Genomic DNA, 17,795 nt, shown 5'->3' on the forward strand with positions numbered 1-17,795 from the left:
GTTGCAGGGTGAAGGGAGACACGATGGCAAGTGGCCGGGGTCTTTTTTGGTGGCTTACTAAGCTCGTTGGTCTCAGTTGGGTTCTAATTTTGTTGGTGACTTTCATTGACTTTTGATATTTTCAAAAGAGATTGTGCTTGATTTCTATATTGAAATCAAATAAAACCCCTTGGGAGGGCTCGGATTGAAGTTGATATCATGACTTGATCTGCGTTGATACTTCCCTAACAGCAGATCTATATCCATGATGAATTTAAGCTTCACAAAACAGGAGTCGAACAAAAAGGACTAGATTCAGTGCCAAGGTCTACTGCAGCATAGTATTTGACTTTTTTTAATATCAAATCAAAGGTGATGATATTTACATGATTGTGATACTGCCAGTAATATGGAGCGATGTTGAGTTGAGATTGATATACAGTAGATAAAAGCTCAATTCTCCTTCTGCAAAGACTTCGACAACGCAGCACTTTCACACTCATACTTGAGTATCTTTGATTGTGATCCGTGAACTTTGCGCAGAAGCCATTCGATTCGGGTAGTTAGCTCCCAGGGGTACTTGGGCAACGAGCCAAGGACCTGTAGCTCCTCCTCATACTTTCTGATACTTGAATTCTCGTTGCCGATGAGCTGTGAGAGAATTAGCAGATCAAGGCGGCTCTGCAGGGTCTTGTTCGCAACCAGGCGTTGGAAAGCAGCTCGATAAACGGGTTTCCCGGGCTTGACGTATCGAGGAAATCCTTTGTCGGTTCCGATGGAGACGAGCTCTGCTTGCTCTAGTGCCCGGAGAGTGGCCTCGCCATTATCCTTGAATATATCCTCGAGGAGGACTTTGGTGTACAGCAGGCTTCCTTCCTTCGAGTTGGCGATGGATTTGATCAGATACCACGCCTGTTCACGGGTCCATTGAGGTGCAATCGACTCTGTTCCGAGAATGAATATTTTCAGAATTTCAGACGCCGATTGTTCGATGATACGGTCCACGGCAGCTATGCAATGGTTAATAGAATTTTGAGGTAAGACAAAAAATAAATTTACCTTCGGGTGTCTCCCCGGCCTCAATCCGATGGGCCATGAACTCCAAGTCAGTGACTCGACCACCCAGCACCTTGATACAATAATCCAGGCTATGAAGCGTCTCTTTGCGCCTTGCGTCCTGCTCATCGTCACTGTTTCCTGCCTCTGTATCAAGATGACTCAGCACGAAACGACGACCAACTTGGAGCGAGCAGTCACCCAAGGCAATTGTGCGGAACACTTGATTAGGCATGGATTTGCTCAATGGTTTTGCGAATGAGGAGTCGGTTGTCAAGAAGACAACATGGGCGATGTTTGCGGATGTCAAACCAGCCGCCCATTCAGTAAGTTTGTCGAGCACGACACTATCATCCGCGTCATAGACAAAATTGTCAATTACAACAACAGGCCTCACTTCAGGATGGGCCTCCAGGTATTCATCTTCGGACATGTTGAAGTCTTTGTCGTCCTTTCGTCTGCCTTCCAAGGCGACTCGCTTCATGGCGACACCGGTGTTCTGCCAGATCTTGCTCAACTGCGCATCTAGCGTCTCAGAGAAGCCAGCTTTGGTGCCAATCATTCCCTGCGCAGCGAGGTCAATGAAGCTGCTGATGCTGTTCATCCAAGAGAAAATCGGCCGGTAGCCGACCTGGGCGGCTGCTCGGGAGATCTTGGCTGTATCACCCCGAGCATCTTGAATTTGCTTGCAGTCAATGATGACCTTATATTTGTGCTCTTTCAGAGCTTGCTCCAGAACCAATTCGCGCTTCCCAGAGCCCCGTGGACCATAGATGACAATGAAGGTATCCGCGGTCTCCGTCAGCCAGGCTCGCAGTTGCGCAATCTCTTGTTGTCGGTCTTCCCAGATAGCCGCAAGACCTCGCGGGTCCGACTTTCGCTTCCCAAATGAGAACATGCTGGCTTTGCTGGCCTGTTCGCGAACCCACTGCAGGACTGGATTCTCTCCGCTCTGGAACGACGACTTGATTTTGAGCGTGATGAAGAACGTGCGAATTGGATCGAAGACAATGACCGTTATTGCGGCTATCAGAGCAGCTATAGCAGGTATCACCAGCCTCGGGTGGTTCAAAATCCAATCCTTGATCATAAACAGCTTAATCTTGCGCTCGTAGTTGATCCTGAATCTTGTGCCGGACTTGCCACCACCACCCTTTTCGGATACAATAAATCCATGCATGCAGTTCCTGGCCATGACGGCGAACCGAGGGCGTTCGAATCGCAATGTTGCATATCGTGGTTCGACCTTCGAATCTGAAGACTGTGTTTGGATGTCCAAAATTTTGCCGTAAGGTCGGAACAGTGAGTACAGAGTCTCTTGAGTTAATTCCACCGCTGAGTTATCTGGGGACGTTGGCAAGAACTCGACCTTTAGAGTCTGGCTTGGGATTCGATAGAGGTCTTCGATCCACGGCGTTCCGCGAACAAGGTCTGCATCGACTTTCAGGAACGGATTAAACCATGGCGTAATAGGACTGGCTCTCAGATGATCTTTGATTGCATTCTGGATACTTTCGTTGCTGATGTCGGACTTAAGTGCATACTTCAAGAAGGCGCCTCCTTCTTTGTACCTCGTCACGACCTCTTTGATCTCCAGGTTTAGTTCTTTGGGCAAAGCTCGCTGCACAATACGAGCCGGGTCAGCTGCTGCTAGTTCTGGATTGTTGACTCGTGCCAAAATTCCCTCCAGGGGTTGAATATGGCTGAGGGGTCCCCGCAGCAGCCACTGTAATCGGTGCGGAAATATATCTAACGCTGGTTAGCAGGTAGACATGATAGCACCTAATGGTTTGGCGCTCACTGTTAACATAGATAATGCCTTCATTTTCCCCCACTGAAATGTGTCCCGATTTAATACTAGAAGATATGCATCGTATCGTAGAGCGTCCCCAATGCGGAGGTCTCCAACCCCGGGACGCATTGGCGCTGACATGAGAGCGTGTGGAAGGCCAGACGGCCAGTGGACCTTTTGCTAAAAGTAGGTGTCTCATTCTAGTCACAGACACATACCGAATAGAAGGGGATAAAAGCTTGGAAGAGCGATCAAGTTGTTTATATGTGCCAAATGAATGACGTCGGTTTGTGACTATCACCGGTTATCGGTGCCACGTGATATATTGATCACCGCGAAAAAAGATAACCTCGCGATTTCCAGGTGTCGCGAAAGACCCATCAATCCTTTCCTCTCGCAAAACAAAATGGGCTGGCTGTGGGGATCAAATAACAAGGACGTCCCCAAGGATATTCCACCTACAATTCCTTTAGAGCCAGCAAAGCAGAATCCACCATCGAAGACCTTGACCCCCGACGAACAAGCCGACTTGGAATTCAACCAAATCCTGGCCGATCTCAGAGCAGAGGATGCGTCGCTCTCAAAACGGACAGGGCTAACCCCTGAGGGCAATCCGTTACCAGAATCTCAAATACCTTCATCACCCATCTCTCCCGAATCCCTCTACCAAGATACCATGTCCTGCCGCAATGCCTTCGACTACGCCTTCTTCTGTCAGTCTTTCGGAGGCCAGTTTGTGAATGTATATCGATATGGAGAACTGCGATCATGCAGCGAACACTGGGATAATCTATGGCTGTGCATGAAGACACGAACGTGGCCGGACGATTTGCGCAGGAGAGAGATCCGAGACCACAACCGGAAGAAGTCGATCAAGTATAAGACAGGCCCCAGCAGTGAGGATGTCTGGGATGTGCGGCTAGACCCAGCCAAAGAGTCATTCAAGGGAAATTTTGCCGCAATGTGGCAGGAGATGAAGGCGGAAGATGAAGCAGCGAAACAACAGGCGGAACAGGCAGTTCCATGATGTCCCTGGTTTCTCTCTGCCCTCCTTGTTACGATATGTAGATATGCACCTTTTATTTCATTCAGTCATGTATAATATGGTTTTCTCCATTTCCCTGTTGTATTATCAGCATTTGTTCGATGGTCATATGGATGACCCTACAGATCACATATAGCGCCTTAGAGATCGTTATTAGCACCTACTCCGTACACTGTACAGTTCTACATGCTCCAAGCTTATTATTCTCCTTCCATTTACTCTGTGTGGGCTATCTCAACTTGCCCCCAATTTATTAAAAAAAGAAGTTACTGAAGAGAGTTACTGATGCTGAAATTGATCAATTGGCGTAAAATGCCCCAAGAGACGCTTCAAGAAACGCCGCATCAATGAATGGACTAGAAACCAGAAGAAAGAACTAGCAGAATTCCCAAATGTCTAAAACATACTCCGTAGATACAATAGAAATGTCTCGGGACATCAAAGCGGAAATCCCAAACGCACGGGCCGACAGAGGCTGGGACGCTGTGAGTAGTCACCCTGCATATCAAGGCTCAACTACGAAGCAAGGTCATATGGTACAGTTTAGAGAACAGTTCAAGAAGCTAGCATCCTGTAATTCAATGAAAGGCAGATAACCAAGGTGATATACTCCGATTCTCTAGTTGCCCAATCCAGAATTCCATTCTTTTATTACTCTTCGTCTTCCTCCCTTATAGACAGGAGCCGTGGTTTGATGTGATTCCTTATTCGATCTTCAATATCCGCTATCCTAGCATTGACAGAACTCCTGCTGCCAGTGCTGCACCTAGAGGAGACCACACTAGCTACAGAGGAAGAAGTGACCTTTCGTAGAGTCACAGTCTCAATCGTCGAATCGGCATTGGGGTTCAACTTCTTGCTGAGTCTTTTTACTTTCGCGCTAGTGGGATGGTCAGTTTTGAGCTTGGCCACGGCAGCAGTGATCTCAGCGATATCAGATGGACTGGGCCCAGCAGCTGGAGTAGAACGATCGCTCGATTCCCCGGGGTGGGAGGTGAGAGGCCTGGCGCGACCTCTGGTCTTCGTACAGTTCTTGTGCATCTTTGTTCGGAGGTCTGACCCGACACTCCTACCGCGTCCCGATACTCGACCATCATTATAATGGCGGAGGGAACGTCGCTCCCCATCAATCTTGCGGTCAGTGACGAAGCCGTTTGGATTGAGGTCGCTCGCGGCCTCGGTTGTCTTGGCGGCTTCGTTGCCCATGTGTGCGATAGATAGGATCTGTGCTATGGAATAGGCTACCCGGGTCAATTAGGATGGATGAATGGAATGGCATGATCCGGAAAAGCACGGGATAGACAAGGACAGTTATATAGTGTTGCCATCAAAGTCAGTCATGCAAGTTTAACAAGGGAATTTGCCAAAAGAAAGAAGCATAAAGTCATTGTCGACTCTTCAGCTCTTTGTTCTTTCACAAAAAGACAAGATATCTTTTGGGTTTACAGAGATTGAAATAATGATGGAGCATAGTCGAATTTGCAGAAAAGCTATGTACAACAAAAAAAAAAAGATATCACCGAGTGGCAGACGCTCTGAACACCTTGCAAGTTTGAAGAACGAAAAGAAGCCATGGGTAAAAACGCTGAATCAAAAATGAAAGATGAAAATTAAACCAAGAAAATAAGACGTAGAAAGCAAAGCTCAAGTGAGCGCAGTACTGGAGGATTTTTTCATTTGCGCAGAGAACCAACCCCGTGGAGTCCCGTCTAAGTCACGAGTGTTTATCCCATTTGTTCAACTTTTCCGCGTTGGAATGAAATTTTAGCATGATAATGGCCGTCAAAGTCGTAAACATGTCGTGCACCGCTAGATTAAGCAGCGACCTCAGTGGGTTGGGGGACGGAGTCAATGGCAGGACGACGGACTATACCACCGGTGACTGGGAGCTGGGAACTAGTTCCGCTGAGGAAAGAATCCACTTCGCGAGCACACTGGCGACCTTCGTTGATACCCCTAGAATCATTTTAGTACAAATTTCTATCTATAAGAACTGGACGAAAACTTACCAGACAATCAAAGACTGTCCTCGGCGACAGTCACCCGCCGCATAGACACCGGGGATGTTGGTCGAGTAGTGGCCGGGAGGAGTCTTGATGTTCTTGCGAGGGTCGAGCTCAATATCCTCACCAAGGACGCGATCCTCGGGGCCCAAGAATCCCATAGAGAGAAGGACAAGGTCGGCGGGGAAGAATTGCTCACTGCCCTCGACGGTCTTCATGTCCCAGCCACCAGTAGCGCTCTTAGTCCACTCGACCCGGACAGTGTTGATGCCCTTGACGTGGTTGTTGCCATCGTCAACAAACTCGGTCGACATGACACAGTACTCACGTGGGTCCTTGCCCATGTGCGTCTTGACCTCAGTGTGACCATAGTCAACACGGTAGATACGAGGCCACTGAGGCCAGGGATTGTCACGGGCACGTTCTGGGGGAGGCTGGGGCAACAGCTCGAAGTTGGTCACCGATTTGGCACCATGGCGGACAGAGGTACCGATACAATCGTTGCCGGTATCACCACCACCAATGACGACGACATGCTTGTCCTTGGCGGAGATGTATTCGCCATCCGAAAGACCAGAGTCGAGGAGGGACTTGGTGTTCTTATGCAAGAACTGCATGGCAAAGTGCACGCCATCCAGTTCGCGACCAGTGACCTTGAGATCACGCGCAACAGTGGCACCAGTAGCCACGATGACAGCGTCGTTTACGGCACGAAGCGACTGTAGAGAAACCTCGCAGTCAGGGCCAACAGCAGTGCTCGCAACGAACTTGATACCTTCAGCGGCCATGAGATCGATACGGCGCTGGACAACCTTCTTGTCAAGCTTCATATTGGGAATACCATACATGAGAAGACCACCCATTCTATCGGCACGCTCATAGACAGTGACGCTATGACCAGCGCGGTTGAGTTGATCTGCAGCAGCTAAGCCAGCAGGCCCAGAGCCGATGATAGCAATGGTCTTGCCAGAGCGGGTCTTAGGAGGACAGGGAACCATCCAGCCCATCTCAAATCCACGGTCAATGATCGCGCACTCGATGGATTTGATACCGACGGGATCTTCATTGATGCCTAAGACACATGAGCCTTCGCAAGGTGCAGGGCAGACACGGCCGGTGAACTCGGGAAAGTTGTTGGTCATGAGTAGACGGTTTAGAGCATCCTGCCACTGGTTCTGGAGATTAAGTTAGCACAGGTCAGTCATTTGACTAAGAGATGAAATTTGGGGCACGAGGGATACCTGGAAAACCAACTCGTTCCACTTAGGAATGATGTTAGAAATGGGGCAGCCAGTATCGGATTGACAGAATGGAACACCACAGTCCATGCAACGAGCAGACTGGTACTTGAGCTCATCCTCGCTGAGGCGGTGGGAGATCTCGCCCCAGTCGCGAGTACGGGTTGTCGCGTTGCGATACTTCTCACTGCGGCGGCTGTACTTCATGAAACCTCTTGTTTTGTCCAATATCAACGCAGAACGTTTCTTCTCGGTCTTCGAATCGCTGATACTGTCTTCAATGTCCAGCAAGTCAGTCTTCTTGGAATCATCAACCTTCGCCTTCTCGGCTTTGCCCGGGGTGCTGGGAAGCCGAGGAAGAGTGAATTCGGCTTTCTTAGCAGCCTCCGCTTTAGCAGCCTCCTCCTCCATGACGCGCTTGTAGTCGGTTGGCAGGACCTTGACGAAGTGGGGGAGAGCACGAGTGAAATCGAGCAGGATGCGAGCAGCCAACTCAGAGCCAGTGTAATGGTGGTGGTCTTCAACCAACCCACGAACAAAGGCAATCTCCGATGGGTCTTCGATGCTAGATATCTCAACCATCTCCAGATTGACCTTGGAATGGAAGTCCTGGTTCTTATCTAGAACATAGGCAATACCACCAGACATACCAGCAGCGAAGTTGCGGCCAGTGGGTCCGAGGTTGAGTACACGACCACCAGTCATGTACTCGCATCCGTGGTCACCAACACCCTCAACGACAACAGTGGCACCGGAGTTACGGACAGCGAAACGCTCAGCAGCCATACCACGGAAATAGCAAGTTCCGCGGGTAGCACCGTAAAGACAGGTGTTACCGACAATGACGTTTTCTTCGGCCTTGAAAGCGCCTCCGCGCGGGGGGTAGACAATGAGACGGCCACCAGACAGACCCTTGCCAACATAGTCGTTGGCATCACCCTCAAGCTCAAGAGTAACACCGGGGGCGAGGAAGGCACCAAAGGACTGACCGGCAGAGCCCTTGATGTTCGCGTGGATGGTATCCTGAGGAAGACCAGCCTCGCCATAGCGTCTGCTGATCTGATATGAGAGAGTAGCACCCAAAGCACGGTCGGTATTAACGATATCACACTCAATTCGGCAGGGTAGACCTTTCTCAAGAGCGAGCTCCGATTCAGCAATCAACTTGTTGTCCAACCGGGTGTGAAGGCGATGATCTTGCTTGCGAACATTGTACGTAGCGACTCCAGGGCGAAGCGAGTGAGCGGGGGTCAGGATAAGCGAAAGGTCAATCCGTTCCTGCTTGACATTACGAATATCGTCCCGGACCTTGAGCAGCTCAGCACGGCCGACCATCTCGTTGACCGAGCGAACGCCCAGCTTAGCCATGATAGCACGCATCTCATTAGCGACATAATAGAAGAAGTTGATAACATGCTCCGGTGTGCCCTTGAACTTCTGCCTCAGTTCGGGATCTTGAGTCGCGATACCAACAGGACAGGTATTCAGATGACATTTCTAGAGAAAATGTCTTTGTTAGTAGGTCGCTCATTTAAGAAAGCTAGAGATTGGAATATACTCACCCTCATCATAATGCATCCTAATGCGATCAAAGGAGTTGTGGCAAACCCATATTCTTCCGCTCCAAGCAGACAGGCGATGGCAAGGTCACGGCCGGTGCGAATTTGGCCATCAGTCTGAACCACAACACGACCACGAAGATCGTTCAAAACCAGAGTCTGATGAGTCTCTGCAAGACCCAATTCCCAAGGAAGACCGGCATACTTGATACCGGTCCAACGCGAGGCACCGGTACCACCATCATGACCAGAGATCAAGATGTGATCAGCCTTGGCCTTTGCCACACCAGAGGCGACGATACCAACGCCAACCTCAGATACGAGCTTAACGGAGACACGAGCTCGGGGGTTAGAGCACTTAAGATCATAGATCAGTTGCTTCAGATCTTCAATAGAGTAGATGTCGTGGTGCGGGGGTGGAGAGATAAGACCAACTCCCGGTGTGGAGAACCGAGTGCGAGCAATGGGGCCAACGACCTTATGGCCGGGTAATTCACCACCCTCACCGGGCTTGGCACCCTGGGCCATCTTGATCTGCAGCTCATCCGCGTCAGCTAGGTAGTTGGATGTAACACCGAAACGACCCGAAGCAATCTGCTTGATGGCAGATCGCATCGTGTCGCCATTCTCCATTCTCTTGCTACGCTCAGCATCTTCGCCACCCTCGCCAGTGTTGGACTTGCCGCCTAAGCGGTTCATGGCAATGGCGATTGTAGAGTGGGATTCCATGGAGATGGATCCATAGGACATGGCACCGGTCACGAAGCGGCGGACAATTTCGGTCCAAGGTTCGACCTGGTCAATGGGAATAGCTGTTCTCTGATCAAAATCAAAGTCCAGCATGCCACGCAAAGTACAGTTCTTAATCTGCTCATGTGCTGACTTGGCATAGGCCTCGTAGGACTTGTCATTCTTGGTGCGAACGGCATCCTGCACATTGGCAATACTGGTGGGGTCGTTGATATGGGCCTCCCCTCCATCACGCCAGTGGTACTCGCCGGATTCGGGCAAACCGGGAACTTCGACAATTGGACGCGAAGGGTAGCCGCGCTCGTGGAAGGCGAAAGCATCCTGGGCAATAAGATCAAATGTGATACCACGGATGCGACTGGCAGTACCGGAGAAGCAGCGATCAATAACACTGTCATCAATACCAAGGGCTTCGAAAATCTGGGCACCTTTGTAGGACTGGAGAGTAGAGATACCCATTTTACTCATGACCTTGAGGATACCACCATCACAGGATGACTTGTAGTTCTCAATCACCTTCTCATCGGGGATGTCCTTGCGGATCAACTTCTCCCGGTTCATCTTAAGAATACATTCCAGAGCCAGGTAAGGATTGATTGCATCGGCCCCATATCCAAGCAGAACACAGTGGTGGTGGACCTCGCGAGCCTCAGCAGTTTCAACTGCTAGAGCGGCAAGCGATCTCCACTTATTTCGGACGAGATAGTGGTGTACCAGACCGGTAGCCAACAAGGCAGAGACTGCAACACGGTCGGCGGAAGTAGCACGGTCGGAGAGAATAATGACCTTGTCGCCATTCTGAATAGCTTCAGTAGCACCATCGCAAATGGAATCAAGCGCTTCAATATAACCGGCAGTTCCCTTGCTCTTCTCGAATGTAATATCGATGGTCCGCACCGTCCAATCCTTGTGGACTAAGTTGACATTCTTCAGAGCATTAAACTCGGGAATGCTCAGGATGGGAGAGGGCAAACGCAGACGGTGACATTGCGAAGGGTCCATTTCCAGCAGGTTTCCCTGAGGACCGACGTAACATTCGAGGGACATAACCACAGCCTCTCTGATGGGGTCAATGGGAGGGTTGGTGACCTGAGCAAAGAGCTGGCGGAAGTATTCGTAGAGGAGGCGAGGCTGCTGAGCAATACAGGCGAGAGGTGCATCATTGCCCATAGAGCCCAAAGCCTCCTTGGAGTCTGCGGCCATAGGGCCAAGAATCAAGCTGACTTGTTCAAAGGAGTACCCGAATGCTCGGAGGCGAGGGTCATTTTGAATTGTGTTACTATCCAAGGCAAACGAAAGATCAATTTTGGAATCAAGTAACGTCTGGTTGATAGTAGGCAACTTCAGAAGCCCCTTGTCCAACCAACCGGCAAAGTCCTGGCGGCGGGCAACCGTCTGCTTAAGCTCAGCGTCATCAATGATCCGACCAGCCACTGTATCGACTAGCAGCATCTTTCCAGGCTGCAAGCGGCCCTTTTGAACAACCCTCTCGGGATCAATATCAATTGCGCCGACCTCGGAAGCACAGACGATGCGATCATCGTCCATCACGTAGAAACGGCAGGGGCGGAGACCGTTACGGTCAAGGTTAGCACCGCAATAGCGTCCATCAGAGAAAGTGAAAAGAGCTGGACCATCCCACGGTTCCATCTGGCAGGCAGCCCACTCGTAGAACGCGGACTTGGCAGGATCCATGGCTGGGTTGTCCTGCCAGGCCTCCGGAATCATAATCATCACTGCCTCGGGAAGAGATAGAACGCCGTTAATCATGAGTAGTTCAAGCACATTATCGAACGCAGCCGAGTCAGAGCCTCCATCCTCGACAATAGGGTAAAGCTTGTCGAGCTCGTCACCAAAGACCTCTGACCGCAGGACACCCTCTCGTGCACGCATCCAGTTTTTATTTCCCCGCAAAGTGTTGATTTCACCATTATGGGCAGCCCATCGTAGAGGCTGGGCACGATCCCAGGATGGGAATGTGTTTGTAGAGAATCGAGAGTGCACCAGGGCAAAGTGGCCTTCGTAATCTACGTTCACTAAATCATGGTAGTATGTATACACTTGAACGGGAGAGAGTTGGCCCTTGTAAACGATGTTCCGGTTGCTGAGAGAGCAGAGATAGAACCAGTTGCCGAGGCCGATGACATAAGTGGCACGCTTCCGTAGAACGTACAACTGAAGCTCGAAAGTTCTCTCATCAAACATCTCAGTGTCAGTAATCTCCGGCTTGTTGCCTTCACCATATGCTGATTTCAAGACCACAAATGGCTGCATGATAATGGGCTCTCGAGATAATGCGGCGGGGCCAAGGATAGTGGAATCCCGTGGCACTTCACGCCAGCCAAGAACGCGTAAGCCAAGCGTCGTGGCCAGTTCCTCAAAATTTGCTATGGATTGCTTGAGAGCCTCCTCGTCGGGCTTGAAGAACAAGTTGCCGACAGCATATTGTCCCAGTGGGGGGAGATCCACACCCACCTCACGGGCAAAGTTCTTAATGAAGAACTTGTGTGGGATACTGGTCATCACACCAGCACCGTCACCGTCCCGTGCATCAGAGCCAACGGCTCCTCGATGGGTCATGTTGCATAACAGATTGCGGGCTGTTCAATTGTCATCAGCTTCATTTGTTCTGGTCATTTGAATTCAAAAAAAAAACTAGAAGATTGGCACTCACCATCGCTAACAATCTTGTGGCTTGGCTTGCCCTTGATGTGACTGATTCTGTCAGAAATTGGGTCCTCCTGGGCTTCAATTGGGTCTCACTCACGCTGCAAAGCCAACTCCACAGGCATCCTTCTCATATTCAGGGTCGTACAGACCTTGCCGCTCTGGCAGAGCATTGGCCCAGCCATAACCCTTTTGGGATTGGTACTGAGAATACTCCTGAGGAGCCTGTTCTTCACTTATATCTTTGCCATAGAGCTCCTCCAAGTTAAGACCCATTCTTCCGCCGGGGGCCGACAGAGAATGGAATGGTAACTGAAGGGGATTGTTTCCTAGGAAGTCCCCACCGATTTGGGGGATTGACAGGCGATGTCGTCACAGGAGGTAGCGCAGGTGAGGGAACAAAGGGGTCAATGATCACCCAGCTTCTATGAATGAAAAAAGAGATTGAAGATCGAGGGGGAAAGGTAAGAGAAGGAGGGAATAAAAGGAGGGGGAGAAGGGGGGAGGAAAAAAAAAGAGGGCGATTACGGCGGGACAGCAGGTCCGGGGATTGCAAGCCCCGATGTACCCCAAAGGGAAAAATTACAATGGTGGGGAGTTTACCGTGGCAAATTGCTAGAAAGCAGCCAAGAGGAACGGTAAGGGGAGGTTGAAAGAAAGATGAGAGAACGCTATAGGCTATTACACGTGCCACTTACTATGTATGCTGCTACATGCTCCATATATGCTATAGATGCTCTTTTGATGCTGTATATAGATGGTATACAGGTGTACACTATACAACATTCATAACAATGGTTGGACGCAAACAGCCAGAAAGTAATGATAATCATTATGATTACGGAGTGCAAATCATCCCAAGATAAGCCTCTCTCGACCAATCAGAGTGGAGGATTTACAATCCAGGGTTAGCTCTTTACTACGTCAATTTAACTGATTACTACTCCATAGTATATCCGTTAGCGATGCTCTCTCATGGTATCTCGATCTTCAATTATATCCTAGATCCTATCTTCAGTCTTTGGTCTTCAACTTCCCTTTCCCCCTGAGATTCCCTTTTTTTTTCCTTCTCGACCAAAAGCTCAAAACAAGGTACATACAACAGTGGGGCGGCTCCATAGGCCCATAAGCCCCATAAAAAGATCAGAGCTCATTCCAATATATCATATGTTGTATACCTATGTTGTATGTTGTACTCCGTACTTCAGTGCAATATACACTATACTCCGTACAAAATCACAGCAATCCTCACAGCTTACCAATTGCACCTTGTGGGGTAAATATCCATGGATATGCCTTTGGTTCTCGCATTTAGTCTGCTTACCTCTCTCTCTCTCTCTCTCTGCAGGTGAAAAGTACCAACATTTCAAAAGTACCTTGTATGAAATCAAAAGTATAGAAAGAAAAAAAAAAAAAAAAAGAGTCAAGTGGTTAGAACATTCCATTCCCAAGATATCTATGGGTGCATAAATACCTGTAACAGTACTCCATACCCATTCCGACAACGGCCAACCTCTCCCGAGGTTCCCCTCTATCAGTTTTTCTTAGATGCCAATGAGCATAGCCCGATTTCGGGATCCGTTTGCAGAGCCCATGTCTCCCTACTTTTTGACGTTCAAACTGCGGATTTTTAATTACCTTTCCCCTGTACTCCGTACTCGCATCCATTATACCGACTGCGTGGAACTCAGCTCCGCTAATTGGAATGGACATGGAATTCCACGTTTCCCCATGTTTTGCATTCTAAAAATATGGCTTTACCCCATACCGAGTTCACTAGAGTCCGGAGGAAAGTCATCCGTTCAGACCTATGAAGATCGAGAGAGAGAGATAAGGTAATCGATGATAATAAGAATACATAACTCTGATCTCTCTCTTCCAAGGTTGTTTTTCCCCCATATGTCAGCCCATTACAGTATGTCGGGTGAAACAGGGAGGAATTGGATTTCGAAGTTCACGTACATCATAATCCAGAGCCCTTTGTAGAATATTTTACCAAGGAGCACATCTTCACCTTCTCTCCAATTATAGTCATGAGAGTAAGACACGTCTTTTCGGGAAAATAGCTACATCCCGGCTTTTTCCGTCCACACACATTAGACACACCGCTGGTCATCGGGTGAGCCCGGGAAGATATTCAATATTCTAGAGTCTGCATTCTTATACTCCGTATTGATGATAATATTCTATGTCTCCGCTATGTGGTAGGTGTCTACTTTGGTCTTGTAGAAAACTTTGAAATTTCTCCAGTCACGAAAATCTGAAGATGATCTCGCTTGTATCCAAGTCTGAAATTCCTATGCTCTCAGTTATTTGGCTGAGACCCTCACATGGTCCACTATCCAAGAGTGGGCTGGTCCAAGTCTATATGTGGTATCTGTCCGTACATAGTTGATTCATGCATTGCACGGAGTACATATGCAGTGCCTATAGCCAAGGACCTGGATTAATCAAAGACCAGTATCGTTGACTGAATTTTGCTGCGGGGGACAATGTGTATTTGCCTTGAAACTAAAACTATACTTCATTGTTTGAAAAGACTAATCTCGCGGTTCGAATAGTTGAACATTAGGAAGGAGAGATATGATAGAACCTCCACTTTCCATATAGATGCGAAGCTCTGGACTCCATGCACGTGACAGGGTTAGATAAGCATTCCTGACGGCCCAAGAGCATTCCCCGCAGACATCAATTGATTGGTTATGAAGCTCCCGGCCTTTTCTGCCTTCGCTTTCCACTTGATTATATGCGACGGCGTATTGACATCTCGAATTGCTTCTATCTTTTTTTTTTTTAAAAAAAAAAAAAAAAAAAAAAAAAAAAAACAATCATCCAACTGAACACGTGTGAAGTCCTACCAGTGTCCACTTCACTAAAACTGCTACGAGCACAGCTACAAAACGCGTATCTTCAAGCTGCCGCAGATCCCCACTAAACTCCATAACCAGAAATCTCGGAGCAGTTACCAGGAGCATTCCTGAATCCGTAAATAAATCAATTGCAGTGATGCTCACCCTTTCATCCATTACCCCCCGCGACGTAAGTACTAGCTCTGCTGATTCAAGCTTCTCAGACAGGGAACTGACACCTCGATAGTCCCACGAACTTTGGTTTGGATCTTCCCAACCATATCGCTCCACCTCCAATGAACAAGGTGACAATGCAGCTGCAAACCACCTCGCTCGGCGTAATGCCAACGGCAGCAGTCATCGCTCATTCATGCCATCTCGCTCTCCTGCCAACGCAATTGCCACATTAGCCGCAGAAGAACGTTCGCTACGCGCTCGAAAATTGAACATTGCGTCATTTGGATACTCATGGATCAGGCCGGCGGGATGTGCGAAAACAATGCTCGGTATGAAAGAAGAGGAAGCGGAGCGCGAAGAGGCACTACAAGCTGCTGCTGCTGAGATGGAAGCGGCAGAGGGAGAAGGAATCATGGATGATGATATGGACATGCAGAGAGAGGAAGTAGAAGAGGACGAAGGCATGGAACGCGATTTGGATGATGAAATCCCCAATGCGGAGGAGGAGGCCTCTGGTCTTATCGAGGAAGGAGAAGAAGGACTCGAGGAAGATGAAATTGGCGACGAAGGAGAATACATGGAGCGCGATTTGGATGATGACATCCCTGAAGGGTTCCCCGATGATGACTATGAGGGCTCAGGTCTGTATGATGATGACGATGATGACGAGGACGAGGACGATTTCGACAATCAGCCTGATCTAGATGCGGGGATACCTGCCGCCGACGGTGAGAGTGGGAGTGAGAGCATGATGCGTGATCTCGATGATGACATCCCTGATGCCGAAGAGCAAGGCTCGGAGCAAGAAGGGGAATGGCAGCACACAGATAGCGAAGAGGAGCTGAGTGACGAGGAAGAGAACGAACCCAGTATCATTCAAACCAGGTTTGCCGAGAACTTCCGCACCAGCACGCCAAACAGTCGTGGTGGCTTTCTTCCACCTCCGACTCTGCCCCGCGAGCCCGAGACTGAAGCCCAGCGCCGTTTCCTCAATCGCTGGAGCGGTGGTGGCGATGCGTTGGACTCTAGCAGCATGCTTTACAGTGACGATGACCTACGCGCATCCATAACCAGTCAGGGGAGTCGACGAAGCGGGTTTGCAAGAAGGTTCCCGCGGCACATTGGTGGGCCCAGGGATAGTCTGAACTAGATAGACCTTGGGAGTTTTTGCCGAAGTTTTAACAGCAGCTTATGGTTCCTCCTCATGAAATAACATGTCCTATGCAAATCCAATGAGCATAACTTCGAAGGCATCTTGAAGTAAACATCCAAATTCCTGGGAAGTAAATCTCAATCAAAGATGGTTTCATCTGCTAGGACAGTCCCTGTATATTGTTTGTTTGTAAGGTACACTTAGGATCGTCTTCCAATATAAGAGCCAGAGATAACCTAACCATACTCGGGTATTTATGGACAATTTTCCCTCAATCATCTCCGCGGATGAATACCAGGCAGATCTCCAACGTGATTATCTAGCAGGCGGTAAATGGCCGACATCTGAGCCAGTGACAGGGATGTATTCTCATATACATAGTTCAAAGAATCCTTAGTCCCAGAACACCTCATAGCGCCAAAGCCAAGATTTTCATGCTGAAGATACCGATAAGTCAAGTGGGTGACTGTTCCTATGAGATCAGGTAGAAGAACAAGTCGCTGGGTTTTTCGTGAAGACAAAAGATTAAACGTGATAAAGGGGCGGGGGAGACGGGCGTGATCGACATGGTATAGAGCGCGACTGCATGGGCGAGTGCATCCCTAGAGCAAGAAGGGTATACGTTCAGAATATCCAGACATAGAAGAACAGAAGGAAGACAGCGAAAAAGAAGCCGAGCCAGACTCGCCAGCCGACGCCGGTGCTCTCGGCCATGCGAAGCATGCGTTTCATATTCCCGCGGAGTCGGACCCTGGTATTATCGAATGAATCGTTGAGATCAGTCAGGTGTGTGGTGTCTCGAATTTCATCGCCAATTGCAATTGTGATCTAGATGGGTTTCCTATCAGCGGATTGTCATTTCAAAGGACCACCTGCTCTCATTGGGTACGGATGTTTAGATGCGAGTTTTCTTACATCCTTCAACATTTTGACCTTGGCACTGATACCCTCAACTTCAGCGTCATTTTGGGACTCAAGAGATGAGAGAACTGCATCGGAGTAGTGTCCCCTATAGGACGACCTTGGTTAGCAGCTATACATCCTCAGAGAAACGACAAGCGATCTCAAATCCAGAACAATCAAGGACCACTCAACGCACTTTTTGTCGGGCGACGCACTCTGGTATCCAGCTCCGGCCGCACCGCTACCCGCGTAACCATTAGGTGCTGAACTGGGGTAGCCTCCGTACCCGTATCCACCTGGTTGTTGGGCAGGAGATCTGCTGGCTTGGCGGGAGTCACCGCCGTATTGATCGAAGAGAGACGAGGAGGCACGAGGATCACGCTGACGCGGAAATCTATTGAACTGTTGCATCAGCTAACCGAAGGACACCCCATAAGAAACCGAGATCTTAACGGTGGAACTATACCGTGAAGCCATGACGGTCGTGAAATAAGGCTAGAGTCTGTGCCGGAGGGAGAGGGGAGACATGAATTGCAGATCGATAAGTTATTCAGCGGTAATCGAGCATTTTGCAAGTGTCAAAATCCAAGGCGATCACTGCTTGAGTCCTCGATGCTTGCGGAG

The 17,795-nt window shown here is 49.2% G+C and overlaps 6 protein-coding genes across 6 annotated transcripts; 2 read left to right on the plus strand and 4 right to left on the minus strand.

Moving 5' to 3' along the window:
* Window positions 1–432: 432 nt before the first annotated feature.
* On the minus strand, window positions 433–2,956 carry yme2 (uncharacterized protein; the record flags this gene model as incomplete). The annotated part of the gene is made up of 3 exons (XM_056677643.1): window positions 433–989; window positions 1,039–2,761; window positions 2,894–2,956. 3 exons carry the CDS (start codon window positions 2,954–2,956, stop codon window positions 433–435), a joined length of 2,343 nt encoding a protein of 780 aa, XP_056532643.1.
* A 277-nt stretch (window positions 2,957–3,233) lies between these two features.
* On the plus strand, window positions 3,234–3,854 carry N7500_006500 (EMI1 family protein; the record flags this gene model as incomplete). Its single annotated transcript, XM_056677644.1, has 1 exon — window positions 3,234–3,854. The coding sequence occupies one exon, from the start codon at window positions 3,234–3,236 to the stop codon at window positions 3,852–3,854; it is 621 nt and encodes a 206-aa protein (XP_056532644.1).
* Window positions 3,855–4,523: 669 nt separating this feature from the next.
* N7500_006501 (uncharacterized protein) lies at window positions 4,524–5,078 on the minus strand (the record flags this gene model as incomplete). The annotated part of the gene is made up of 1 exon (XM_056677645.1): window positions 4,524–5,078. The coding sequence occupies one exon, from the start codon at window positions 5,076–5,078 to the stop codon at window positions 4,524–4,526; it is 555 nt and encodes a 184-aa protein (XP_056532645.1).
* A 608-nt stretch (window positions 5,079–5,686) lies between these two features.
* N7500_006502 (glutamate synthase (NADH)) lies at window positions 5,687–12,365 on the minus strand (the record flags this gene model as incomplete). Its single annotated transcript, XM_056677646.1, has 6 exons — window positions 5,687–5,828; window positions 5,882–7,050; window positions 7,117–8,610; window positions 8,676–12,022; window positions 12,097–12,137; window positions 12,190–12,365. The coding sequence occupies 6 exons, from the start codon at window positions 12,363–12,365 to the stop codon at window positions 5,687–5,689; spliced, it is 6,369 nt and encodes a 2,122-aa protein (XP_056532646.1).
* Window positions 12,366–15,095: 2,730 nt separating this feature from the next.
* Window positions 15,096–16,265, plus strand: N7500_006503 (uncharacterized protein; the record flags this gene model as incomplete). The annotated part of the gene is made up of 2 exons (XM_056677647.1): window positions 15,096–15,128; window positions 15,186–16,265. The coding sequence occupies 2 exons, from the start codon at window positions 15,096–15,098 to the stop codon at window positions 16,263–16,265; spliced, it is 1,113 nt and encodes a 370-aa protein (XP_056532647.1).
* A 627-nt stretch (window positions 16,266–16,892) lies between these two features.
* Window positions 16,893–17,648, minus strand: N7500_006504 (SNARE domain- containing protein; the record flags this gene model as incomplete). Its single annotated transcript, XM_056677648.1, has 4 exons — window positions 16,893–17,096; window positions 17,184–17,277; window positions 17,368–17,565; window positions 17,638–17,648. 4 exons carry the CDS (start codon window positions 17,646–17,648, stop codon window positions 16,893–16,895), a joined length of 507 nt encoding a protein of 168 aa, XP_056532648.1.
* Window positions 17,649–17,795: the final 147 nt, after the last annotated feature.

The sequence above is a fragment of the Penicillium coprophilum genome (genome assembly GCF_028826855.1).
Source record: "Penicillium coprophilum strain IBT 35676 chromosome Unknown utg000004l_segment0_segment0, whole genome shotgun sequence".
Classification (NCBI taxonomy): Eukaryota; Fungi; Ascomycota; class Eurotiomycetes; order Eurotiales; family Aspergillaceae; genus Penicillium; species Penicillium coprophilum.